This window comes from Monodon monoceros, unplaced genomic scaffold (assembly GCF_005190385.1).
Source record: "Monodon monoceros isolate NGI ecotype Baffin Bay Population unplaced genomic scaffold, NGI_Narwhal_1 Super_Scaffold_11, whole genome shotgun sequence".
Taxonomy (NCBI): Eukaryota; Metazoa; Chordata; class Mammalia; order Artiodactyla; family Monodontidae; genus Monodon; species Monodon monoceros.
The window spans coordinates 69296655-69324196 of NW_021703767.1; the positions used below are offsets into that span (position 1 = coordinate 69296655).

Sequence of the window (27542 nt, forward strand, 5' to 3'; positions counted from 1 at the left end):
AGCCCCTTTTACGGTTTCACTCTAGGTCAAAATCAAGGGCCTGTGGTGATATCCCATCACAATCTTCTTTTACTTAGTTAGACACTAATAGACAAAAATGTCCCCAGTTCAGTAGAGAGATGCATATATATGAAAAAAGCAACCTAAACATGATTTTTATACAAAAAACAACTCTGAAGAGGGGATAATACTACAGATAGGAGGGGCCGGGCAACCTGGGCACACCTGGCCTTAAGAACAATAACCACACAGCCTGTGGTTCTCATTGCTTCCTGGGAGAAAGAAAAATCTTCTGGTGACCTTGTCAGAAGGTCTTAAGCTCATGCAGGGGATCTTCCTGAGAGGGTCTCATTACATCTGGATACGGTGTCGGACACCTTAATGTGGACACTTCAATAATCATCTCTGAAATGCTTTTTTAGTATCTCTCAGGGCCACTTACGTTAAAGTGATTTAAGTTCGTGTCTTATCTTCACATTAGACTGTGAGCTCCTAGAAGGCAGAATTCACATATGATTCATTTGTATAGGCCCAGAAGCCGGCATAGTTCCTGGCTAGGGTTGCTGGGTGTAGCAAAAGAATAAAACAGAAATTCCTAAAAAATTATTCTTTATCCAAAATTCAAATTTAACTGGGTCTTCTGTATTTTATCTGGCAATCCTATCCCTGGCATACAGCTAACCTTAATTAATATTGATGAGTGAGTGAATGAATGAATGAATGACCATCAAAGCAACAAATGAAGAAATAAATGGGTAAAAACATGGATTGACCATGTAAAAGCTACTCATGTAAATTATGCCTAACAATTATAAAACATCAAAACTGTGTCTGGATAACATTCTACCTTTGAAAATCTGACAGCCTGGCTTTCACCTGAGATGCATTTTCTATCAATGCGTCATCAGCCACTTTACTCAGTATCCATGTGGGAAGAAAACTAATCTTCTGTTAATGGACGTGTTTGGTTCCAACAAGTTTACATCACAATTCCACACATTTCTGATTTCATATGTTTGCCTAATCGTTTATTAGTGTGCACCAGTTTCACAGGAAAATTGACATTGGATGGTGTATACGGTTCAGTCGTTCTGAAGCACAATCGTCTCTGTATCTTCCTTTAAAATTGCCAAAACTGTGCTTTTATTCCAGCCGAACACTGGGGTTTTGGGTAAAGTCACTCACCTTGATTAAACCATCAGGACCAATACTGTTTGGGAAAAAATAGATATTTGGGGGTTAGCTCATTTAACAATTAATCTTAAGAAAGACAATATATAAATAACTCTCTCCCTCCAAATTAATTCTGCTGTGGCTCCTGCCCTCATCACCCTCTATTTCTCCGAACTCTGGACTGCCTTTTCCTCCTCCTCCCCTCCTACCCCACTGGTCAAACCTGAAAGGGAGCCAGAGTCACCTACTGTGCTTGCTGAGACACAGCCACCGGGCCCCGCCCCCAGAGTTTCTGACTTGATGGACTCAGGGTGCAGCCTGAGAAATCCCATTTCTAACACGTTCCCAGGTACTGCTGCTGCTGGTCTGGGTAGCACTCTAAGAATCACTGTTCTATACCATTCTTTCTCTTCTGTTTCTCCTTCTCTTTCTGATCCCTATTTATTGTTCTTCACAATATGCCTCTGTTCCCAGAGCAGTATAACACAGTAACCTCACTATATCTTGGCCTGCTATATTTGTTTTCCGCACACTCTTTCCCCTCCAATTGGTAAATGTTTACTTACACTTCCCGTTCAATGTAGTTGAGCATTCGACTGACGTGTGATGCAGAGATCTCCCCATCCACTTCAGCGATATATGTGTAGAGAAACTGGAAGGTGCTGAAAGGGATCCGGGGAGGGCCACCATCGTGGTCAGATGATAGCACTTCACACACTATCTTGAGGGTTCTGGCAATGGTCTGTAAAGCCATAAGGTTAAATGAGGAGAAGGTCACTATTCCAAACTAAATTCCTAAGATCAGTTTAGATAACGACAAAGAAAACAAACACCTTGCTCTCGTAAAATAAAGTGGGGATGATGTAATATTCTGGAAAGCTTGAATTTTTTACACCCAAATGTCATTTAACTCAATCCCAAAATATTGAGTATCTACTGGGTGCCTTTCTTTTTCCTTTCCTTTCTTGGTTGGAGGGATACTTTCAAGGAATTAAGTTTATAAGCTGTTGAATGCTTTAAGACATTTATTACTTTAATTAGAATAATCTCACTAAAGGAGGGGAATTTGCTTTTGTAATCTACAAAATTAGAATGATTTCTTCTTACTGCCCTGCAGTCTTCTCTCTAAGGGGCTGAAATGATTAGTCTAGCTTGTATACTCCAGTGAGACACTTGGAGCAATGCCACAGCAGGGGAGGAGACTGCTTTCATTTCCTCTCTCCTGCCCTTGGGAGTTCTCTCCTGGAGGTCATCGTGAAGCACTGTGTGAGGCAGTGTGCCAGGCCCTTCCACAAAGGAGGGTGGGAGGGTGGGCACACAGGAGGCTAGTAAGAGGTTGTCAGAGAGGATGGGAGGCCACGTGCATGACTTGCGGTCAGCATGACAGTGATTTTGGGTAGTTTTGTGAGCATGTGTGCACTGAACTTCCCAATTTCCATCTATAGCTCATCCTCTCTGCTTCTAAAAAAAAGCCTACTCCCCTATTGCCTTTGTTCTGTAGTCCTCTTCCTACAGCCTCATCCAAATTGGGGTGCTGTTATGGGCTGAGTTATGTCCACGCAAAATTCATCTGTCGAAGCCCTAACCCCTAGAACCTCAGAATGTGACTGTATTTGGAGATAGGGCCTTTAAAGAGCTAATTAAGTTAAAATGAAGTCATCATAGTGGGTTCTAATCCAATAGGCCTGGTGTCCTTATAAGAAGAGATTAGGATGCAGAGAGAGAGAATGGGGGAGGGAGACCGACCAGACACACGCATGCAGAGAGGGACAGCCACGTGAAGAAAGAGGGAGACGACAGCCATTTACAAGCCAATGAGACATCTTGATCTCAGACTTCCAGCCTCCAAAACAGTGAGAAAACAAATTGCTGTTGTTTAAGCCACCCAGTCTGTGGTACTTTGTTACGGCAGCCTTAGCACACTAATAAAGGTGCTTTCTACCCTGAACATCTTTTATTGATTATTCAGATAACTCAAATTCTATTGCCCTTATATGATTTTCAAATATTTAATAAACAGATGAATGGATAAGAACTCTCTAGACTGGAGCTTTTTGGTAAACTTAAATAACTTGAAAGTAGACAGAGATCTGCATTCTATTGCACAAGAATTTTTCGTCAGATGGGGATCCACTCCATAGAGATAGCCTGTAAGCATCTTACAAGCCTCATTTTCAAACTCAGAGGCGAAAGGCTCAGAAAGTGAATTATTTGCTAACAAAACATGCCCTTCCTTCCAGTGAACACGATTACACGATCTCTTCTTGTATATGATTGGTAGGTATTCTAGAGGAAGGAGTGGTGAAGGGGAAGAGGAACACAGGTCTGCATACTGTAGCATTGTGAATCACATGCAGATTTGGGAAGTAAATGCACCTGCTTCCTAAAATTCCTGCCATTAGATTCTTCTATAAGGAGGGGGCTGGATTTTCCACATGGCCCAGAGATCATGGCTGGCTGGTGAGCTGGCAAAGAAAGGAGGGCATTTCTGGGCTTGCCTCCGAGAATGTAGCAATTAGCAAGAGTGCCACCCTCCTCCAGATGGTGACATCCTGACCACCCTTACATTTAAGTTCCCAGCAATAGTCCAACACGAACCAAGTGGGCAAAATGGGATGGGCCCTGGATCCATAGGGCACCCTTTATTTACAGACTAGAGTTTCATGCTGACTTCACCTCTAGGTGTTCTTTTTTTTTTTTTTTTTGCGGTACGCGGGCCTCTCACTGCTGTGGCCTCTCCCGTTGCGGAGCACAGGCTCCGGACGCGCAGGCTCAGCGGCCATGGCTCACGGGCCCAGCCGCTCCGCAGCATGTGGGATCTTCCCGGACTGGGGCACAAACCCGTGTCCCCTGCATCGGCAGGCGGACTCTCAACCACTACGCCACCAGGGAAGCCCTAACCTCTAGGTGTTCTTTGACATAGGGATGATGGAGAGCAAAGTCAGACACCTGAGTGCCTCTCAGAATTGGCGGGCTCCACTGTCATCCAGAGCCAGGCCTGATGGTGCCTCTGTGGAAGCAGAGAAGGTGGAATTGAACCACAGGATGTTGGAGATCAAAGGACCTCACGGAACATCTAGGCCAACCTCCCCGTTTTAGCAGGGAGGTAGAAAGAATTCACCTCATGGTTTCCTCTGCCCAGTTTGGGTGGCAGCCATATCAAAGTAAACCTTACAGCTGCAGAGGGAGGGTTGGAATCTGATTTTCCGAAGTCACTCTTGGTTACTGCGAGGTATGTGGACAAGGAGAGGACTCAGACACCTCCAAGGTGCTGAGCGGCTGTGACACAGAGCATCAAAGGCAGGGAGCAGTTGAGGGCAACCCAGAAGAGACTTAAAGAGGCCCTGAGTACCAGGGAGAACGGAGGTGAGCTGGCTGGGGGACCGTCGTTCTGTGAGAGAGACCAAAGACTTCAGCTGCACAGCTAGTGACCACACAGATGAGTATTTCCAGGGAGACAAGGGATGGCAGAGAGTGGGCTTCCCTGGTGGCTCAGTGGTTGAGAGTCTGCCTGCCGATGCAGGGGACACGGGTTCGTGCTCGGGTCCGGGAAGATCCCATATGCCGCGGAGCGGCTGGGCCCGTGAGCCATGGCCGCTGAGCCTGCGCGTCCGGAGCCTGTGCTCCGCAACGGGAGAGGCCACAACGGTGAGAGGCCCGCGTACCGCAAAAAAAAAAAAAAAAAAAAAAAAGAGATGCCAGAGAGGACCAAGCGATGTGGGAACTCTCCTCTTGGCTGCTCTGTGATCCCAGCATCACCACTTTCCTTGAACAACTGCCACCTTGAAGAGAGGAGCAGTGAGGAAACATCTGAGAGACTGAGCAATTCACCTTGAAGCTGTTTTCAGTTATTGCAGCAGATGAAAAGTCCTGGGTTGGGCTGAATCTACTTATTTTCTTACTCCACCCTTCACGGGTAGGATAGATGGGGAAGAGCAGGATTAACGACAGAGAAAGTATTGGTACACTTCCCCCCTCCTTGGATGTCTCTGAATATGGTGTGAGTGAACTTGTGACCCCGTGAGAATTTCATAAAACGTGCCCATTTTTTATTCCTCCCCTGTGATTTTCCCCAATCCTTGGGGCTAATTCCACAGAAGTGTGGCAGTGCTGACTGGCCACTTATCTGCCTCTGCTGCTGACGGTAGTTTATTCATTGCATAAGGGTGCTAGAAAGGGCAGCGGAGAAGGAAAAAAATAACCCACAAATGGCCTCTCCTCTCTAAAGAGATAATTATGCTGAAAGCTCAGCAGCATCCACAGGAAAAGTTGGAATACGGTATTTCTGGTAACTTTTCTCACTAACAAAAGTGTCTAATGTGCATACCCAGGATATTCGAGAAGAAAGAACAAGATTGTATTTAAATATACTGAATGACTCAAACTACCTTTTTCGTACCATTTAGTTTTGGCAGAGGCAATAATTTTCTCATTAAGTTTTAAACTTGTATGTATTTCAGGGATTAAAAAAAATCATTTTTCTGACTCATTTTCATTTAAGTTATAATAGTGTTTAACAAGAGTGAGTCCACATATAAGATGATACCTAAAGCTTTTAAGTATGTATATGAACTGGTTTCTTTAAAACAGGAAAACGGCTTTTGCCGTTGTCAATCAAGTCAAATTTGGAAAAGGCATGAATTTGTATGAGCATCCTGCATCCCTGGGGATGTCAGGACTCTGAGTCTGGAAATAGCCTCATCTCTCCTTTCCTGCTCTCTTCTCTCTGATTTTTCTATCCAATTATGCTTATCAAATAGTAGTTTTTGATAAGGCTGCACCTCTTTTTAAAAATCTCTATTGGTATATCTTCTAGGTGTCTGAAACCCAAGTATAAGCCCATCTTCTACAGCTGGCTCTTGGTTACCTTTAGGAATATGAATGGAGGGAGTGGAGTGGTAATGGAAATAAACCTAAGTGCAGTGACTGAAATTCATAAATAATCCCAAACCTGCATTTTAGTCAACCTCTCCCCAGAGCCTGATGACAGCTTTCCCCTCTCTCCTCCTAATCCCTGCTTCTGGCTGATGAGCAGAGAAATGACCTTAATTCAGAGAGGAGAAGGAGTAGACAAGAAGGGGCACGCTCCTCATGAACCCTGGAGAGTTGACTGTGTGTTCTTACCAGCCCTCCCCGCCTCCGCCAGGTCCCTAGAGATTTTCCCTTAAGGAACAAAAACCATTAAAGCTAACTTACAACTCCAAGAGAGCTGCAAGAAAGGGCGAGAAACTTCAGCCACTCAATCTCCTTCATGAAGCGGCCCACATTCATCACACTGTTAAACAGGTCGGGTGGGAGATTCAGCACCTTCCACATCTGGGCCAGCTCATCTGCATGGACAATCAGTCTGCCAGCAACCTGCGGGGCCGGGGACAGACACAAGACAGGGAATGAGGGACAGGACAAGAGAAGGCCCTGAGAAACCTACCCGGGGCAAGGCCCCGGTTCTCCTAGCACACAGCAAGGGGTGGGGGAAGGTGTCAGGGGTCAACAGAGACTCTGTTTGGCAGTTCTCTTTGTAAGGGTAGAGAAATATTCAGCCTAGTGAAGAACGTGCTGAGACATAATCATTCAAACTTCAGGTATCAGAGTTATGGGGAAAACATACATGTATATTACACTTTAATTTTTTTTCTAGTGCTTTTATTATCTGCTGTTTCATCCCTAGGTTGTCCCTGTAAGGCAGATAAAGCAGCCCGAAAATGAAACCAAGGGGCAGAGAACTTGTCTGAGACCACTAATTAGTGGTGAAACTAGAACTAGATGTTAAATCTCTTGCTTCTAGACTCCGCTGAGTTCTTTGCACTAGACCCTGAATGCATCGCTCACGCTTTCCTGGGAATAACATGGGGTCTGTGGTCTGGATGCCTAATGTTGCTTGGTCCCAGGTACCTCGGATCTCTGCCGTGTCTACCGCACAAGGTGCTTGGTGGTCAAGAGGGAAGGGCGCAAATGGCCAGTTGTCGGCCAACAATGCAATAATGGTGCAGATGCCCCAGTGAAGTGCTACTACACCTTCCCTGGTCCTCCGATTCCAGTGAAATGCTAAGCCTCTGGGACCAAGGCAGTTGGCTAAGTCAGTCCTGAATCACCCCAAACCTCTTGGTCCTGGATCCTAAAGTGAGGTATAGTAGTGTTAAGCCATTTTTCTTGGGAGTTGGCCAAACTGCAAGCTTTCTCAAGACAGACCCTCCTCATCCATTCACAGGACAGCTCCCAGGACGATATGGCTGTGGAGAGAGCCTAAAAGCTAGGCTATGTCTGCACCTGGGGTAACTGGGGAACTATAATATGGCCCTCCCCAACTGTGATTGGCATCGTATCTGGGCTTGATCAGTAAGGGAGACACTGGCAAGGCATGTGGACCTGCACTTTCTGGAGAGAAGGAATTCACATTGCATTGAGCCCCTGGACATTCTGCCAGCTTCAGGACGACATGGGATGACCCAACTGACAACTCAGCTTACAGCCTATTTCACCATGATTCCTATTTCCCCACAGGAAGATTTACTCTCAGTGCATGGTTTAGTGAATTTTAAGACAATGGTGAGTGGCCAGGTGACTTTTGTCTGTACGCACCCAACCTTGACATCGTCCCTACATCCCCCCTCCGTGCTGCCGTTTGGCCCTTACCCGAGAATGCAGGATCTTTAGCAGGTCCGGTGTAAGCTCAGCCCAGTTAGACAAAGTCACTCGCTCAGACCACTCTCTCACTGGAGGAACCTCTCCACGGGACATGGCCCCAAAATAACTACAAGAAAAAAAGTTGGGGGGCTAGGGGGAGCAGCCTCTACCTCAGTGGCCTCTGGATGCTTTGGGAATCCCCTCTCCCTTTTCTTTGAGGGAAGGGATGGAGGAAAGAACATTTATTAAGTGGCTTCTATATGCCAGACACTGTTTTTAGTTCATTTATGTACAGGAAAAGCCTGAATGTGTTACTTTACACTTAAGGTATAGAGATGGCTTAGGGAATAAAAAGATTTGTTCTTCTCTAAGGATGAGGAGTACCAAGTGTTTGGTATGGAATTCCCTGAAGCCTATTAGGTCTGGGTATTTTTTTCAGTCATTCCCTCCTAAGTGTTTTATATACATGTGTGCACGTGCGCACACATACATACACACATATAGGCATATATATTGAGACAGATAATATATTGATATAAGTACTGTATATGGACATATGCATGTCTATTTTATGTGTATGTATATTAAAGGAGAGAGAAAATTGTTATTTTAAATCCCCCGCTCTTTTTTATGAAGGAAGAATCCTAGTACTTGGAGGAGATTTTTCTTTCAAATATAAAAGTCTTTATGCTTGGTACGATGGCTATCTACATACTTAAAGTTGGTCTTAGGTAGTAGTAGGGGTATGTAATCTTGGAAAGAGAAGTTGGAAGAAGATTAAAATGACTTCCATAAGAAAGGGGAGGAGATGGGGTGCTCTGAGGGGTGAGCCTGGAAGGGTTTCCAGCTGGAGGAAGTGAGGCTTGGGGCTCCATCAGGGAGGGGACAGAAGTTTGGCAGGGCACTAATGGAGGCTCAGGTGAGAAGACAAGCGCAAAAAGGGTTTGAGGTGAACTCACGTGGGGTGTGTGCTGTAAAATCCTCCTCTATCTTCCTTCAGAAATGTCAGTAACATCTGCCTGCCCATCAGTGCCTTGTGGAATGGACTTTGTTTTGGTGCAGTGTGGACAAACACTGAGCCCTGTTTGGGGATTGATCTATGATGGGAAGAGGCTGCCTGCAGCAGAGATTGGACACGAGCAGTTGATACTTGGGGCACCGGTGCCATATGGAAGGGCCTGTCTTCATCAGAAGCCTTGTTATTGACTACCCCTGGATCACAGCCTCTGTCCCCTCTCTTATTAATTTTATTTTATTAATTTCTCCAGATCCAGGTAATATAAAAAGAACACAGAGGGAATTTTATAAAAGCCATACAATGATGGGGCAAACCACTCTTTGTCTCTAAGCCACTGCACAATGCAGAGCAACGGCTTCCAGTACCAAAACACCTTCCAGGCACCCGTTGGAGGTCACCAGCAGGGGGAGCAGAAGAAATACTTTCAGGTGACCTCTACCAATGTGCATGAGCAGTCTCCGCAGACAGGTCAGTGGTCGGGTGGGTGTGGCTCAGCAGCGATGTCTTTGGACCTTGTAGCAGAGTTGGTTAGAGAACGTGGAAATGAGGCTGTAGTCATGGATTTCATCCTCTATGGGTTATTTAGCTTCTTCTGCAGTGAGCAGTTCCATGGTTCTTCAAATTTGTGTGGTCACACTTACCCACCACAAGACAAATTAGTTTATGTCCTGCTGATGTCTGGTAGATGGTTTCTTCACGGACAACACATATGCAGGGAAACTTTTGCTTGTGGTGAATTAAGTAGACATTTCATCCTGGAAATACTTTGTGGAGTTTTACCTCTAAAATGCTGCAGGTTTGTAAGTTACATTAAACTGTCTGACAAGTGCTTTCCGTGTCTGAATACATGGAGAGTGTTCTTAGATCATGTTCTCCTTTTTCATTGTAGTTAAACTACAAACTGATTCTTCACAGATATCTAAGACATTTATAGCACATGATACAATATGGGGGAGCAAGCAGGCTACAACAGTGGAATGTTTTCTCCCGTAAATGTCAGGGACAATACCAAGAAATGTCATTTTTCTTGCTATAAAAGCAGTGCAAGAACAATAAAATGGGGTTTTAAACTATTGTATAGTATAGAACAAAGTCTGTCTGAGTGTGCTAAAAGAAATTAGCCTTCTGATGCTAAAGTGCAATCTTAGAGGTAATATATAAAATTTAGACTAGAAAACTAAACAGAGTTCATTACTAGGCAAAGCAACCCTATTTGTGTCTGTTTTTATGAACACCACAGGCTTATTTTCCTTCCATTTGTAAAAGCTTCGTCCTAGCCCAGCCCAGGAGCCGGAGACTGTATGAGGCCCCTCTTAGATTGCGTCGTGAGCCTTCTCAAAGGTGTCCGCACCTTCTTCTCACCACCTGCCCACTGCACCTCCTCAACCTCATGCTGCGGACATTCTCCCCTCCCCCAACCCACCAGCTCCACTCTGCAGCCTCTCTCTCCTCATCCCCCTCTCCCACTGAAGCCCTACTAAGGAGGTCATCCCCAAGCAGTAAAAATCGCCTGAAAATGGTCGCCGGGAGGTCTGGTCAGCTCCTGACTCCTGCCCCAAGCCTCAGTTCCCCAGTTCAAGCAGGCACTTTTTGTCTAAGAAGCCATTTGGTAGCTGGGAGGCTTTGTGTGTGAAGCTCTTTCAGCCTCAGCCAGCAGGTATTGTGTAAGCTCCTTCCATTGAGCAGCCTCTGGAGGTGTCTCCTGAAGGAGGACACCTGTGGTGGGGGCACGCTGTTTGCAGCCGAGCCGGTGCTCCGCCTGTTCCCATCACGCTTGCCTCGCTTCTCCAGAATGCAACGTGTACTGTGTGGACATCCTTATGCTGAAGGAACGTATTAGTTCAAAGACAGTCAAGAAAATAACAATTTCCCCAAAGACAAGATACAAAGTTTCTGGCTGGGGCGCAAGAATGAGTTTTAACAGCAGTAGAGGAAGGTGTCCCATTGAAGGAGTAAACTCAGGAGCGAAGCCACTTGGACTGATCCCACACAATCCTCCACCTGGGCTCATCACATCGCTCCCCCACAGGTGCACTGCTACCATCTAGTGGTTAAACCTGAGGATGAGGCCCTGGTTTACACCAGGGAAAGGCAGGCTAAGCTCCGCGGGATTCTGAACCCTTCTTTCCACTGGGATGGGGGTGGGGGAGGGGTGGAGGTGGAGTGCAGGGACAGGGTGGAGTGTGCGTGTGTGATGTGATGTGGTAATCTAACACTTGCTCATTGCCCTAGGACACTTTGCCTATAGCCCTGGCGTCCTATTGCTCAGTCTCGTTCCCTTGGGGGGAGGGTCTCCATCCTCGCTCGGTTTGCTGTATTTACGTGTGGATTTTAAAGCACCAAAGCAATGCAAGAACTGAACATCCCAAAGATTATGCCGATCAGTCCCGACTCCCGGGCTGCAGCCGTGACAACCTTCTCAGTTTTCCAAGACCTTCCCTCCTCCACCCCCTACCACCACCTCTAATGGGAACCACGGGCTGGAGGTGAGAAAGGAGTACGTACTCGGCGGCCCACTGGATGAGATCTTGCGGCTGGGACCGAATGGCGGCTTTGGTAAATTGCTTCAGCAATTCCGGCAGCTCCGGGGGGATGCATATTTGCTTATGTGTCTGAGGCATTGATTGGTTGACCTATTGTCGGGGTTGGGGGGGGAGGAATAAACAAAATGAGAATCTTTGAATCATAAAATGACAGGAATCTTGGACAGGAGGTCATCCAGGCTCTGTTAGACACTCTCAGTATTGGGGAGTTCACTACCCCACAAGACAGATCTCCAAGGTTACAAAGTGTTTCACTAATCCCTGCTTTTTGTTGTTGTAATTCCTTCGTTTACATAAAAAACACAGAATACTATTTGTTCATTAAAAAGTAGATATTAACAAGAGGTAAGCAAAAATATCCCTGACGATATCCCCAAATACTGGCTGTCTCCTTCCAGAATTTTTTCAGTGTAAATATATATTTGTATATATAAAAATGGGGACATACAAAACAGCTTATTTACTCAACATCTTATCATGACCATCTTCCATATCATACAACTCCTGTTGGCCCAATAAGCATCGTAGCAAAATTTACTCTGTGAATCCTCTATTACTTGACGTTGGGTTACGTATTTCCAAATAAAAATAATCATTAAACAGCCATTTGATGAACATCTCTCTGTACATTTGCAGGTACTCATCCACTTTAATTGTAAAAGAGAAACTTGCATATTTCACTCAAAAAGTTCCAGGACAAATTGAAACAAAACATGAAAATCCATAGATGGTATGCAACACTATACACAAATAAGCAGCAGGTGAAAAGTCTTTGCTTTTAGTAGAGAAAGAGAGACTAGATGTTCTGAAAAGCCCTGTCTCTTCAAAACACCTGGATACGAGACAAATCCGAGCAAATGTACCTTTCAAATTGCCTTGCTGAGCTTGCAAGAAAGGGAGGGAAATCCTCATGTGCTAGATAAGTGAGCGAAGCAGAAACCAGTGTGGAAAGCAAATGAAGAAATTAGGGCTGACCTGGGGGCAAATGTAGACACCAGGGACTTGAAGCTTTGAGACAAATGGTCAGGCAAGGACTGAAGAAGTAAATAGCTGAACGGAAGACTCTCTCATCCCCCCAAATCTGAAACCCTCCAAGGCTCACACACTTTCAGTGTGAAAGGGTGGGACTGAAAATATCTGCCTAATGGCAGGGGGGAAGGGGCACAGAAATATTTCTCTCTTGCTGCTACTTTTTGGGGGAGAAATAGTCTTCCACGAATTTGTAGCCACAATCTAGGTCTAAGTTTTAAATTTATACCACCAGCCTGGTTGGGAAATCCCAAGACAAGAAACCAAAGTGGCCTCAGGTTGGTGGTACTCCATTATCTTTTACTTTATGTTCTTTTATTTAGAGGAAGAGAGTATGAAGATATTAATTTTAAACTTTGTAAAAAGTCAAGTACACATGGCAAAATTTCAAGGATAATTACTATAAAAGTAATATAACCACCAAATCGGTAGAAAGGAGAAGAGGAATTAAAAGCACTAACAACACAAAACAAATTGATCCAAAAGAAGGCAAGAAAGGAGGGGCTGGGGGAAGCATAGGAAAGGTGGCTAAACAACATGATAGAGGAGAACCCATATATATCAGTAATCACAATAAAAAGGAAAGGTCTTAAATGTGCCGGTTAAAATACAGAAATTATCAGACTGGATTTTTTTAAAATATCCAGCTGTAGGCACATCTGAAAAGACACAAGGACCAGAAAGACTGAAGGTAAAAGGATATGTGGATAAATAGGCAAATAATAACCAAAAGAAAGTTGATGTAGATGTGTTAATACCAGACAAAAGAGACTTTAAGGCAAATTGCATTGTTAGGAATAAAGAGGTCACTACATAATATAAAAGCTTCAATTCATTGGGAAGATAGCACAGTTCTCAATGAGTGTGCTACAGACATCACCACGGGTGAATCTCACGATGCTGGGTGGAAAAAGCCGTATGTTGTTTAGGGTCACAAATATAATAAGAACAGTATTATAAGAAGTTTAATTATAAAGAAATATAAGAAAGAGCAAGGGATGATAAACACAAATTCAGAATGGCATTATCCTCGGTAGGGGAGGGAGAGGGATATCATCAGGGAGACACAACAGGAGTTCCAACACTATTAGTAATGTTCTGTTTCAAGCTGGATGGTAGCTGCCTACGTGTTTGTTTCATTATTCTTTCTGCCTAAATTTACATTATGCATTTTATTCGTATGTATGAAATATTTCATAATTTAAAAAGAGTTACTGCTACAAGTTGATTGTTTCTGATAACTTTTCATTCTACCTAGCAAAGGACAGTGACTTATTTTGCTCATATTGTCGGATATATATATATGTGGTAAAATATACATAACATAAAATTGACCACTTTAACCATTTCTAAGTGTACAGTTCAGTGGCATTAGATACATTCGTTGTTGTGCAACCGTCACCACCACCCACCTTCACAATTTTTTCATCTTCCCAAACTGAAACTGTACCCATTAAACAATAACTCCCATTCCCCTCCCCACCGCCTGGCAACCACCATTCTACCTTCTGTCTCTATGAATCTGCCTACTCTAGGGACCTCATATAAGTGGAAACAGACAATATTCACCCTTTCGTGTCTGGCTTATTTCACTTAGTGTAATGTCTTCAAGGTTCATCCATGTTGTAGCATGTGTCAGAATTTCTTTCCTTTTTAAGGCTGAATAGTATTCTATTGTTTGTATAGACCACATTTTGTTTATACATTCATCTTTTGATGAATTGTTGATGAGTTGTTTCCACCTTTTGTCTATTGTGAATAATGCTGCCATGAACAGTACCTGCTCCAGTGCCTGCTTTCAATTCTTTTGAGTATATACTCAGAAGTGGGATTGCTGGATCAGATAGTAATTCTAATTTTAATTTTTTGAGGAACCACTGTACTGTCTTCCACAGTGCCTGCATCATTTTACTGTCTGCATATATTTTGACAGGACCTTTTAAGTTGTTGTGCAATTGTTTGATTTCTATTCTGAAGGCTCAGTGGCCTCATGTCAATAGAAGGATGGTCCAACTCTAGTTAAATAGGCCTCCATGACAATACTAATGATAACCCTTTGTTGGTGTAGAGCAAATATAAGAAAGCCTTTACTTCACCTTACTGCCTCTTCTAACAGCTGTTCTGTGATCTCTCTTCATTTTGGGGCAAAGACTGTCTAGTAAGTTTTTCATACCTAGTCTTTTTTTTCAATGCTCAATCCTTGTTTAATCTCGTGCAACTTTTTCTGCTCTCACCATTCCATCGGTCCCTTAAAGTCATCAATTACATCTATTAACTTCTTATCTGTGCCAGATGAGATAATCCTGTGCTAAGTATTCCGTATACATTTTGTTTCACTTAATCCACAACATATCCATATGGGGCAGGTATATTATCACCATTTTACAGATGACGATGAAACTAAGAAAGACGATAAAACCTTTGAAACGACACGTAACTAATAAGTAACAGGCAGGATTTGAACATACATAGTCTGAGGCTGGAGATGGCCAGTTAAACATGACTGTCATTCCTTTCTTGAGGCTTTCTCTTTTTTTGATGGCATACACTATTCTTGTTTTTATATTTTCCTCAGCACCCCTCCTGTCTCCATAACTCTTCCCCCTTCCTCCTGCTAAGCAAGACTTAGTAATCTTCCCAAAGCTCAGTCTCTAGCATTCTGCCATTCTTGGAGAGCTCACGTCTACCACGAAATGGTATTGATGACACTTGTTGGTCCGTCCCGGACCTCTGACCTGTGCTACATTTCACACTCCTTACTGCTTCCAGGACATCTCCACTAAAACTCATTCTCCATCTCCCAACTAAGTCCTCTCTCCAGATTTGTTTCAGAACACGATACCACCATTTCCTCAGTCATTTGGCCTCTATTCTCTTTAATCTGTTGACTCTGTCACTGAATCCCATTGATGTTTCCTTGGAAATGTGTCTCCAAACTCATCCCTTCCTCTCTTTTTCCACTTCTTTTAGTCTGGTTCGGCCCCTCGCCTCCTTACAGGCAACCCTGTCTCGGGTCATTCTCTGGCCTATTCTGGCCGGTGTGTCGGGATCTATCTTCTACTGTTGTTAATAGGTGAGAGAGCCCAGCTCACAAAATGATAATCATATCCTGACTTTCAAGGTTCTCCATGATTTATACATGTAATTTTATACTATAATTTTTTTAATATAATTTTTTACTAGAATTTACGAACACAAATTTCTAACACATAGTCTACTCTGGCCACTTTCCAAGAAATTATATATTCAAAGCTTAACACTTTCTCATCCATTGTTAGCAGTACCCTATCCTCAGTATGTTGTTAATTCTGGCTGGCTTACTTGAGGTGCCCTCCCTCTTCCCTGCCATCTGTTAAAAACCTGCACAGCCCGGCCAAGGTTCATCTTGAGTCCATACTATGCCATAAGCCTTCCTACAAAGCTTGAGTATCATCAAATATTATTTGTAGTACACATTTTACCATTTTATCCTATTCTGCCTATATAGATCTCTAAAGCTGAGCTTCCCACAAGTGGTCATGGCAGAATGGGTTACAGGTGTGCCATGAGAGACTCATGGTTGTAAACTTTTCATAGTGATAACAAAATTTACAACCATTCACAAATTTGTAACAGTTGAAATTATATTTGGATACATATTTTGCTCAGTCAGTAAACTTCCAGATTTCAGTAATTATTGTTTTTGCACTTAAGGTTTTATGCAGAGCACCTGCCAGCAGAGATGCTTATATAGAATTTCCCCCTTTAACCACCATGTTAAAACCATCTCTGTAAGTCTGATTATTGTTTTAATTGCAATGTATTTATTGTCAGTGAAATCTTTTGTGCATAAGTGTTTCAAATACTTAGTTCTTCCTTTGATTTAATTTGCTCTTATTTTTTAAATTATTTTCTCCCCGAAAAGAAGGCATATTTTCATCATCATCATTTGTCTCTGATAAAACATAATTGATTTTGTTTATTTTTTTAAATTGTGGCTTGATTTATAGGTTTATTTATCCTTGGCTTTTGATGTAAAATATCCAAAATCTGATTCTGAATGGAATTTTATAATGACATTATTTGTTTATAGAAATAAAAAAAAGTTTGCTTCTAAAAGCAAATAATAGTGGAAAATTTAATTGGTTCAGTAAAGGGACTGTAGGCCTTTAATATTCTTATAAAAATATTTTTCAAAATATTTTAACTATACTTGAGTATAAGTAATATTTATATTTTGTGGAAAATTTAGCATTTTAATTATTAAATTAAATGGTAATATTTCTAAAAATTCCCCTTATCAAATACTTAATTTTTCAAAGGTTTTGTGATTTATTTAAAAATATTCTTAAGAAAATGGACAATCTTATTTTCTCTGAAAACTGATTTGTTGTAGTAAAAAGTTCTGTAGTCTCCTTAAGTATTTTAAATATACGATTTAGTTTCCCACTATAAAGGGTAATTTTAAATTAAATATTAAAGTCTAATTATAGTTTCATACTTTTTAGAGTTTCACAGACATATACATGTAGTCAAAAATATAAATTTAAATCACTTATTAGACAAAATAGTGAGGATTATTTCAAATTTGGATTTGTTCGCTCTGATAACTTTTTTCTTTACCCAAATATCTGCCTGAATATCTCATTTTCATGGAAAAGTTATCAAATGAAAAAACTTGTGGCAGGTAAATTATGCCAGAGCCTTAATAGAAAATATCTATATTATACAGATAGTCTTTTGAGAGATTAATTCTTAAAATTTTTGATCTCAGCACCCCTTACATTCCTAAAAGTTATTGAGGACCCTAAAGATCTTTTGTTAATGTGGGTTATATCTTGCAATATTTATCATTTTAGAAATTCAAAAATATTTATTTTAAAATAAAAATAACTCCTTTACATGTTAACATAAGTAACATTTTTATGAAAAATAACTATAGTTTCCAGAAACAAACAAGCAAAAATCCTTAATGAGAAGCATGGCATTGTTTTACATCTTCTGAAAATCTTTTAATGTCTGGCTTAGTAGAAGACACTTAGATTCTCATATCTGCTTTGCATTCAATCCGTTTGATTTAATTCAATCACACATCATATAGCTTCCGGAAAACTCCACTGTACACTCTTAAGAAGGAGAGTGAGGAGGACATACAATGTCTTAGTATTATTACAAAAATAGTTTTACCTTCATGGATTCCTACCCCCTAAAGTGTCAAGGATCCTCAGAAGTCCCTGAAACCACACTTTGAAAACCACTGTTCAGTGGGACTGTTTACAGCAGTGTTTACAACTACAACAGTAGTTTACATCAGATTGGGTTCAGGAAGAACTAAAGCCAAAATGTCTCCCACAATTACAGAATCACTCATTTTAACAGCCTGCCTAAGAAATGAGCATGTTTGGAACCAAATGAAGCAAAGGAAATATAAAAATGGAGTATTACTATTAGAATATGCATTGATGGTAGTCGCTACAAGACCAAAGCAAAGTGTTTCCCTGAAGGGTGATGCATCTGCAGATGTTAGTAACAATGTTCAGTTAATAGCACTAGTTAGAATCCCTGGAGAGGAAGGCTTGGAAGAATATTGATTTGCCAGAAAGTACCAAAACAAACTACTCAGGATCAGGTATTTGGAGTAGGAACTAAACATTTTAAAACAAATAAGATTTTCTGGATTATGCAAGCAAAACGGTTTCTGTACTGGTGGGAAAGCTGTGATGGCAGGGAGGTGGGAAGGCTTTATGTCATATCTGTTCTCCATGTTCTGAATACCTGAGATGCAAGACATTGTTTTGTTCACATAGAGCTCTTGTCTGTACATTTGCCTATAGATGTGAATTCCATATTAAAGGATGTTGCTAGTAAAATCCAGGCTGCTATGGTTCTGTCTGTTTTTAGCTTTATGTGAAGAAACAGTCTGCTGTCTCCTACTAAGTCACCTATCAAAGGAAAAGCTTTCCCTCCCCCACCCTGGAGGTTAGGAGCTAAAAGAGGAATTGAAAAATGTCAATGATCCTTATTGCAGAATTGTTGAGGAGAGTTTCTTGTCTTCAGAAAATTGGCTTAATGGACATTTTCGAGCACCAGAATGAATTTAATCAAAATCACAATGAATGTGTGAAAATATAATAAAGTGTACCAACAATGCTCATAGATTCAAAGAAAACATGAGGTTAGAAGTAGTTCGGGGGGAGTTTAATATTTCTAACTTCAACTCTAAAGAAGACTGGTAGCAAAACATCTGTTAGGTGTCACGTTACTTGGAAAAACATGATATAAAAAATTTAAGTGCATTAGAAATCCATTCACATTATCCTAAGAATTTCAAAGACAGAAGAAATCAAATTATTCAGATTCAAAAAAAAAACTATATTGAATTTTTCATAAGCTCCATATAGACCTCCCAAAACCCTACAGTGTACCCCAGTGTGCTTTATAAAGATTTCTGTGTGCCTTGACGTTGAAAAAGGTTAGGAAGCTCTGGTGTAAAGTCCAGTTTCAGACACCCCAGTTGAAAAACTTTTAAGTTCCCGTTGCAGAGCACAGGCTCTGGATGCGCAGGCTCAGCAGCCATGGCTCACGGGCCCAGCCGCTCCGCGGTACGTGGGATCTTCGCGGACCGGGGCACAAACCCGTGTCCCCTGCATTGGCAGGCGGACTCTCAACCACTGCGCCACCAGGGAAGCCTGTTGTTTCAGTGTTTTAAGATTGTGTGTTATAGAAGAGATTCTGGTGATTATTGAAATCAAGTTCTGGTAAAAGCTGAGATTTATATATATCTAACTTATAAATCTAATTTATATAATTTAAAAAGAATGTAATTAGAAAGTAAACTGTAAAAATACTGGTTGTTAAGGAAGCAATTAGCTTCTAAGTTAAATGACTCAACTAAAGTATTGATTAGAAGCCAGCAAGAAATTTTGAGACAAATTAGCAAAGTGGATAAACTTCTTTCAATTGCAGAGAAATAGAGTTCCCAGAATGTCACAAAGGCCGAAGACATCTGGTACTTTCTAAAGAAAGTAGGAGCCAAGGGGAAGAAAGAGCAACATCTGACGCTGGCAGCAGCTCCCTTACCGAGGCAGCAGGATAAGGCAGTGTAACTTTGCATTAGTTTATGAAAAGGAGCTGGGATTTCCTCAGGAGAATTGAAGTTGCTTTCTGAGGCTGGTAGAGTGGGGGGGGGGTGTCTTTAAGATTTCTGACACCTATAAAACACCAAATCATGAACAAATTTTAAGATGGTCATGTGATTCTAAGATTGAAATAAGCTGAGTTTGAAAGAACCAGAAAAGTAATAAAGAAGATGTGGCACATAAACACAATGGAATATTACTCAGCCATAAAAAGGAACAAAATTGAGTTATTTGTAATGAGGTGGATGGACCTAGAGTCTGTCATACAGCGTGAAGTAAGTCAGAAAGAGAAAAACAAATACCGTATGCTAATGCACATACATGGAATCTAAAAAAAACGGCAATGATGAACTTAGTGGCAGGGCAGGAATAAAGATGCAGACGTAGAGAACAGACTTGAGGGGGGAGGGATAGCTGGGAGAAGAGAACACAGAGGGGGAAGGGGGTGCTGGGACAAAGTGAGAGAGCAGCACTGACATATATACACGATCAAATGTGAAATGGACAGCTAGTGGGAAGCTGCTGCATAGCACAGGGAGATCAGCTCGATGCTTCCTGATGACCTAGAGGGGTGGGATAGGGAGGGTGGGAGGGAGACACAGGAGGGAGGGAACATGGGGATATATGTACACATATAGCTGATTCACTTTGTTGTACAGCATAAACTAAGACAACATTGTAAAACAATTATACTCCAATAAAGATATATATATATATTTAAAAAAAGCAGAAAAGCAGGCTTATATCAAGTGAGGCTTAATCTAATTGGCAATCACATTTGGACCCAGGCTGTTCTTCAGGCCTCACTCTATTTTTATTTTGTAAAACAATAACATCACAAAAGTCATCTTTGCAATATCACTCAGCACAGCACACTCCAGTCTTGCATCAACTCTACTCTCTAGTTCCTTCACACCTGCTTCTGCATTGATCTTTTTTTTTTTTTTTTTTTTTTTTGCGGTATGCGGGCCTCTCCCTGTTGTGGCCTCTCCCGTTGCGGAGCACAGGCTCCGGACGTGCAGGCTCAGCGGCCATGGCTCACGGGCCCAGCCGCTCCGCGGCATGTGGGATCTTCCCGGACCGGGGCACAAACCCGCGTCCCCTGCATCGGCAGGAGGACTCTCAACCACTGCGCCACCAGGGAAGCCCCTGCATTGATCTTTGCCATCCCCCCAAAACACATTTCTACTTCTTATTTAATCTCCAGGGAATGACTTTCCCCTCACGCCCTACCTGAGTGAGATCAAGGATATCAGAATGAAGTCACACTGCCATCCTCTGCCACCAGTCCATCCCTTTGACCTCATAGTCTTTCCTCTGCTGCTTGAGCTCTTAGTTCTTGCCTTGTCCAAGACCTGAGGAACCAGCATTTGACCCTCTACATTCTCCTCCGGGCACTGTCTGGCCTTCCCTTTAAAAACATTTTTTTTTTTTTTTTTTACTTTACTATCTTTCCCAATGGTCTAATTCTCTTTTTCACTGTCAGACTTCCCAAGTGCACTAAGGACTGACTCTCTTTCCTCTCCACATGATCCCTCCTGCTTTAACCTCCTATAAAGCTTCCATCTTGATTATTATTCTGAAACTGCTTTCATAAATGTAAATATCACCGGTCTCCCTGACTGCTACATCTAGTGAGTTTCCCCACAACACTTCTTGGCTTCTGTATTGCATCTGAGAAATCGATCCCTCTCTGATGAAACATCTTGCTCCACTGGATGATGGTTGTACAGAGTCTTGCTTGCCCCAACTCTCTGCTGTTCCTTGTTCATTTCTGTTGCTCACCTTTGTCTCCACCACTACTTTTTAGAAGTATTGCCTAAGGCTCAGTCCCTGGATGTTTGTGTTTTCTAAGCTATACTTTTTTTTTTCTCTCAAATTGTTTGTTTTTAAGAATTTTGATAAATGCTCCATGTGTACCAGAAAAGAATGTTTACTCTGCAGTTGTTGGGTGTAATGTTCTATATATGTTAAGAGGCTTAATCATGTAGTTCAGATCTTCTATATCCTTATTTATTTTTTTGTCTGCTTATTCTATCAGTAACCGAGAGAAGTGTTTTTAAAATCTCCATCTATAAGGTGGTTTTGTCTATTTCTTCTTTTAGTTCTGTCAATTTTTGCTTGATAAATTTTCAATCTCTGTTATTAGCTGCACAAATATTAAGGATTTAAAATTTTTTCCTCTTGAATTTAACCTTTATCATTATGAAATGCCTCACTTTATTTGTCTTAAAGTCAACTTTGCCTGCCAGTTTTCTTTTAATTTTTGCAAGATTAAAATTTTTCTAAACTTTTCCCTTCGATGTTTTGGTATCCTTTTGTTCAAGGTGTGTATTTTGTAAACAGCTAAAAAAAATACTCTGAACAGTTTGTCTATTAATTGCCTCGTTTCTTTTAAAGGGCATATTCACTGAGTATAGAATATCTAGGTTAGTAACTTTTCCTTTCAGCACTTTATGTAATCCCATTGTCTTTTGGTCTCCATTGTTAAAAATAAGCCAGTTCACCCTGGAAGGGCTCAGCACCCTCCTGGAATTTGAATTGATCCAGTACTCCTTGCTTCTAAAGCTCCCTGATGTATTTACAATATCTTAAAAAATAATTTTTCTAGATTTTTAAATTTGTTGCAGTGGGTGGCTTGAGCTGCTGCAACCTACTATATTCTAACTAGAAGCAGAGGCATTTTGGGGCCTTTAACCAGAGCCCTATGCTGATGACTCCCAAATCTGCAGTTGCAAACTCTCAACCATGCTACAGTCATATCCACCATGTACCTACTGTAGAATCCCTCTTTTCCATAAAAGCATCCAAAACAAACTTCTTTTACTCTCTCAATTGCATTAGTCTGATATATCATGGCCATTTTTATTCATCCTTCTCTTTCATTCCCCACTTTAGTCCCAGTGGACTTAAAAAAAAAAAAATCTGTCTGGAAAATAAAAAGGAACATCTTTCCCAAAAAAGGAAGGGACTTAATTTGACTTACAATATAGTTCAATATCTTCAATTTACAAGTGAGAGAATTGATGTACAAAGAGGTGAAGTGATTGGCACAAGCTAACAGTTTCTGTTGGAGCTGAGTCAAGAACGTAGGTCTCCTTCATTGCTCTTCCCACACTATACCATACTGCTTCTCTCAGAATAAGGCAATTACACATCATGGATTTTCTCTAGGGCAATCCTACTTTCAAACATTATGTTTGACTCTCTCCATAAATTACTGAAATATCCTGGATATTCCCATTTGCATCATGAAAAGTACATTTTTAGCACCCGGAAGTGGAACAAAAATTATTTGTCAGAGTATGTTGTAATTTTTTGTCCTGAAAACATGATTATTGTCTTGTTAGCCATATTCCATACAGTTCCAAAGAATGGAAGGGTGCCCAGCGTTAAGAGAGGTTTGAAAGTCAATGCACATTCCTTATCTCATTTAATCCTTATATCCATCTATAGGTAGGTTCTAATATTATAATCATTTTCCAATGCCAGGAGATGGAGGTTTAGTTTTCCCAGATAAAATGTCTTAACCACTCATGTTATCACATCACTTTCTAAAACCTTTAGTGGATCTTCATTTCATTTCTCATCAAAATGATGGCCTGTCTGACTTTCAAGCTCTCCGTGATTTGTCTTATTCATATTAGCTTGCCTCTCCAACTTTACTTCACAGAAGTCTGGATCTTTCTCTACCCTGGGCCAACCCCTGGATCAAGCCAACCCAGCATTTGGATGCCAACAGCAATATTGCTAAGAGCAGTCCTACCTGACCTTGTCCTTTTTTTTTTTTTGAGTAGTGGTTTTTGGCTCTGTTATTAGCAAATTTCTCCAAATTGCTTATATATCATGCTAGTACCACCTCTTGAAAGTTATGAGTTCCACATGTTTATTATTTAACAAGTGAACATTTACCTTGTTTGAAGTGTCTTAACTTAGGCATGTTCATATTTCAGAGATTTCCCCCATGTTCATATCATGGTCCACAAGCCCAGGGATACTGTTTACAGACTGCTACGTTAACTGTGCTCCCTAATCACAGTGATGGAGCATATGGAACCCACAAGAGAAGCCCCTTCTTCCTCTGGGAACACACCCCCTGACTTTGGGACCTGGCATACAAACCTGGAGCCACCTTAACCTTGTCTTTCATGTAAATGAAAGTCTCCATTTCTTCAGAGTGAAGACTCAGAATATTCCCCTACATCATTTCATCCATTTACTTGTTTTCTCTATTTCTGATTTCATCATAGCATTCCTATGATATGGGACTCAAAGTACATAAGGGCTATGAGAGGTGAATGCACCATAGTTTTCAACAAAAGATCAGGGCTATGTTTCTCTCCATTCTTTTTTTTTTTCTTCTGGCTGTGTTGGGTCTTCGTTGCTGCGCACGGGCTTTTTCTAGTTACTGCGAGTGGCGTCTACTCTTCGTTGCGGTGTGCAGTCTTCTCTTTGTGGTGGCTTCTCTTGTTGCGGATCACGGGCTCTAGGCATGCAGGCTTCAGTAGTTGTGGCACACAGCCTCAGTAGTTGTGGCTCACGGGCTCTAGAGCACAGGCTCAGTAGTTGTGGCACACGGGCTTAGTTGCTCCGCGGCATGTGGGATCGTCCCAGACCAGGGATCGAACCCATGTCAACTGCATTGGTGGGCGGATTCTTAACCACTGCGCCACCAAGTTCGTCCCTCCACTACCATTATTGATGATGTTTAACATTGCACTTGGCTTGTCTGATACAAAACACAGATTCCATAGGGCGGATCAAACTCTAGTGAAGAAGCACTCTTGACCATGAAACAGGAGACCAGGACTCTGGTCCTGGGTCTATCTTTGACTTAATTATGTGATCCTGGACAAACAATCCAATAAAACCTATGTGTCAGCAATAGCACTGAATAAATACTGGGATACAGAAATAAATTAGTCACACACCCTGCCCTCAGAGAGCCCATAGGCCAGTGGAAGAGACTAACAGGAAAATCAGTGATTACAATAGGGTATGGTAAGTACTAGATATAGGAGAACAGAAACTCCTAGATGAGGCATCTAACTCATCTGAAGACTGGAGAAGGTGGTCAGAAAATACTTCCAAAATAGTGATGATATTTGAACAGAGACTTGTGGAAGCCTGGTTTGTTCATTGCTGTTATTCCCAGCCCCAGAACAGTGCCAGGTACAGAGTAGGTATCTGATCAGAGCAAGGAGGGAATTCTTTGTGGCTAGGACTACTTAGACAAAGGGGTGGAAGTGTCAGAGAACATGGAGAATTCAGGGACTTGTGAGTAATTATGGAGGGCTAGAGTGGATAAAGGGGGAGTGGCTGTGCCTAAGGCTGGAAATATAGCCCAACACCAGAATATAAAAGGCCTGGTTTGCCATGGTAAGGCTTTTGAACTTTATCTTAAAGGCAATAGGGAGCCACTAGAGGATTTAAGCACTAGAGTCACTCGATCAGCTTTTGGTGTTCACTTGATGCTCCAGTTATCAATTGATTTCCTCTCTGCTCCACATTCACCCTGCATTGCCTCCTCAGCAAAAACGGAACTAGGTCTTTTAGTTTCCCTTTGCCAGCTGGCATAATGTGAAGCTTTGTCAGTAGAGGGCGCTGGAGGGATACTGGAGGAGGAAGGGGCTTCTTTTGTGGGTTCCACAGGCTCTTGCCGTTAGGCTCCAGGACCGTGCAGTTTCCCCAGTGCCGGGGTCCTGCAGTGCGCAGCTTCTGGGCCGCCTGCAGTATGTAACCTCTTAAGTGCCCGATGGCCGCGGTGCACAGCAGTCGGCAGCGCCCGGTGGCTAGCCGCCTCCCCTGACGCCTCTTTTGGGAAGGCTTGCAGCAGACTACAGCCAGTGTACTCTCACCTTTTCATGAATGGCTTCTTTCGCATCCCAGACAGTGGATTTCTGGCTGCCTGGAACCTCAGCAACTTCTCTGCCATCTAATGAGCTGTGGTTACACCCTCTGTGACACACTCTTGGGAGGTCATCCCTCTCTTGGACGATCTATCTTATGGGTAGTGATTGCTTCGTATATCTGTGATTCCTGTATACTTTGGATCTTTATGTCTTGCTAACCAATCTTCCATTACTCCAATCGATTATAGTTAAAAATTAGTTATATTGAACTGTCTTTGTTAAATTGTTGTATGATTTCTTTCTCTTTGCTGGACTCGGAAACACACATTGACTGAAAGCTGTGGAGATGCGCTGAAGAGAGTGGAGTGAAGCTTTACGCAGGGAGCCTGGTTAGGAGAATATGGCAGCACTTTTGGTGACAACTCTGGAGAGCATCATTGCCTTGAAAAGCAATTGCAATGGGGAGGGATAGGAGAGACAGGGGCTACAGGACTTGGTAACCACTGGGGGAGATGGATGAGAAGAGAGAAGAGTTTAGGGTGACTCCCTACTTTTCAAGCTTTGATGACTGGATAGATGGTGGCACCACAGTAGAAATGGCAAACACAGGTCAAATTCCCCACCCGTGTCCCCATGGATCTCTCAGGACTTCCATGCACTTTTGAGCCACAGAGAATTAGGATCATAGACTCCTTAGGTTGGAAAGGCAATGAATCCCAATGTTTTCTTTTTGGCAATGTGGACCATTTGTTCACATCTGATAAAAGAAGTGGGGAAAGGTCCATTCTATCTTAACATTCCATGATTCCAATGCTTTGTGAAGTTCTTTTCTGTTCTTAAAACTCCCGTTATGGTAGGCCTTCCTCAATTGTCTATCCATTCTAGCCCTGCTCCCACAAATCTTAAAATTCAACAGATTTCCTCTTTGCCTCCCAACGTGGAAAGGCAGGCCAACACGTGTGTGCTGAGTGCTGAAGAATATAGGTCTTATCCAATATGAAATATAGATTTGTTTCTGCAATTTCTTATTTGGTTTTATTGGTGTGCCCTAAACAGGGCCTCAACTATATAAATGAAAGCCTGCAGTTACCTGAATGAAAGGCTCCAGACACCAGAATTTCGGAGGGAGTTTCTATGAACTGCTCTTAGAACCAAGGACCAGGCAACTGTATGTACTTGCTTGGGTTTGGAATAGGAGATGATGTGTTTTGGACACATGGTTACCCTTGCCTGGATGCACTCCTCACCTTTCCATAGGTTCTCTGGGTCTCAGATCAGCTTTCCCTGACCTCTCTGACTGTCAATTTCCTTATACCCTCTCAGAGCATCACTTAGTCACCTCTCCTTGGCAGCACTTAGCTCAGCTCTAATTTTACATTATTTGTATGATTTTTTGATGAACACCTGCCTCTCCCAATAGACTGTAAACTTGAGGGCAGGGACGGTCACTTTCTGCTCACAATAGAATCCCCAGTGCCTAGCCTGGTGCCTAGAATACAGTCAGTTCTCAATATATATGAGGAAAATGAATGAATGACAAGCGGTTTATAAAGTACTAGTCATGTCCTTTGGCCCTCATGGCAATCCCGCCGTAGGTATTCTTATATCCATGTTAGAGGTGAAAAAGCAGAGGTTTGTCTAGTCAATGGGAGGATCTGATCCCAGATTCTGTTGTGTTTCCAAATCACTGCCCCCCGTGTAAGAAATCATAAAATGGTAGCTCTGAGTATAAAATATACATATACTTTGGGTAGAGAACAGTAATCATCCATGGTTACGTTCTCTTAAAGATCACAGTCCCCTCCTCTTGCTTTGTGAAGAAGAGGGGTTCAAAATCCAGGTGGGCCCATCGGGCAGGACTCTTCCCTCCGACCCGGGCGGCCGTCGGGGCGCTCAGGGTGCTCCCCTCCCTCTACTTCCCCTCAGGGTGGTTACCTGAGGCTCGCTCCCAAACTGGCTATCCGGCACCGGCACCGGCACCGGGCGACACCTCGCGCCTGGCGTCAGGCGGGAGGTGTGGGGAGAGATCCAGGCCCTCGCACCTCCGTCGGGCGCAAAGCAGCAGAATCTGGGCGGGGAAGGGCGGCACCGGCCTCAGCCTCAAGGCGCAGGAGAGGCGGGGCAGGACCCGGCTTTGTTAGCTCTTCGCCTTCGCCTGGCAACGCGGACGCCGGCTGCGCTGCCT

The 27542-nt window shown here is 42.4% G+C and overlaps 1 protein-coding gene across 1 annotated transcript; it reads right to left on the reverse strand.

Annotated features, from left to right (window-relative positions):
- Positions 1–999: 999 nt before the first annotated feature.
- Positions 1000–27542, reverse strand: ROPN1 (rhophilin associated tail protein 1). The gene is made up of 6 exons (XM_029215037.1): positions 27293–27542; positions 11321–11448; positions 7807–7924; positions 6370–6531; positions 1740–1915; positions 1000–1210 (listed from the first exon to the last, which is right to left on the reverse strand). Exons 2-6 carry the CDS (start codon positions 11434–11436, stop codon positions 1144–1146), a joined length of 639 nt encoding a protein of 212 aa, XP_029070870.1. The 5' UTR covers positions 11437–11448; positions 27293–27542; the 3' UTR covers positions 1000–1143.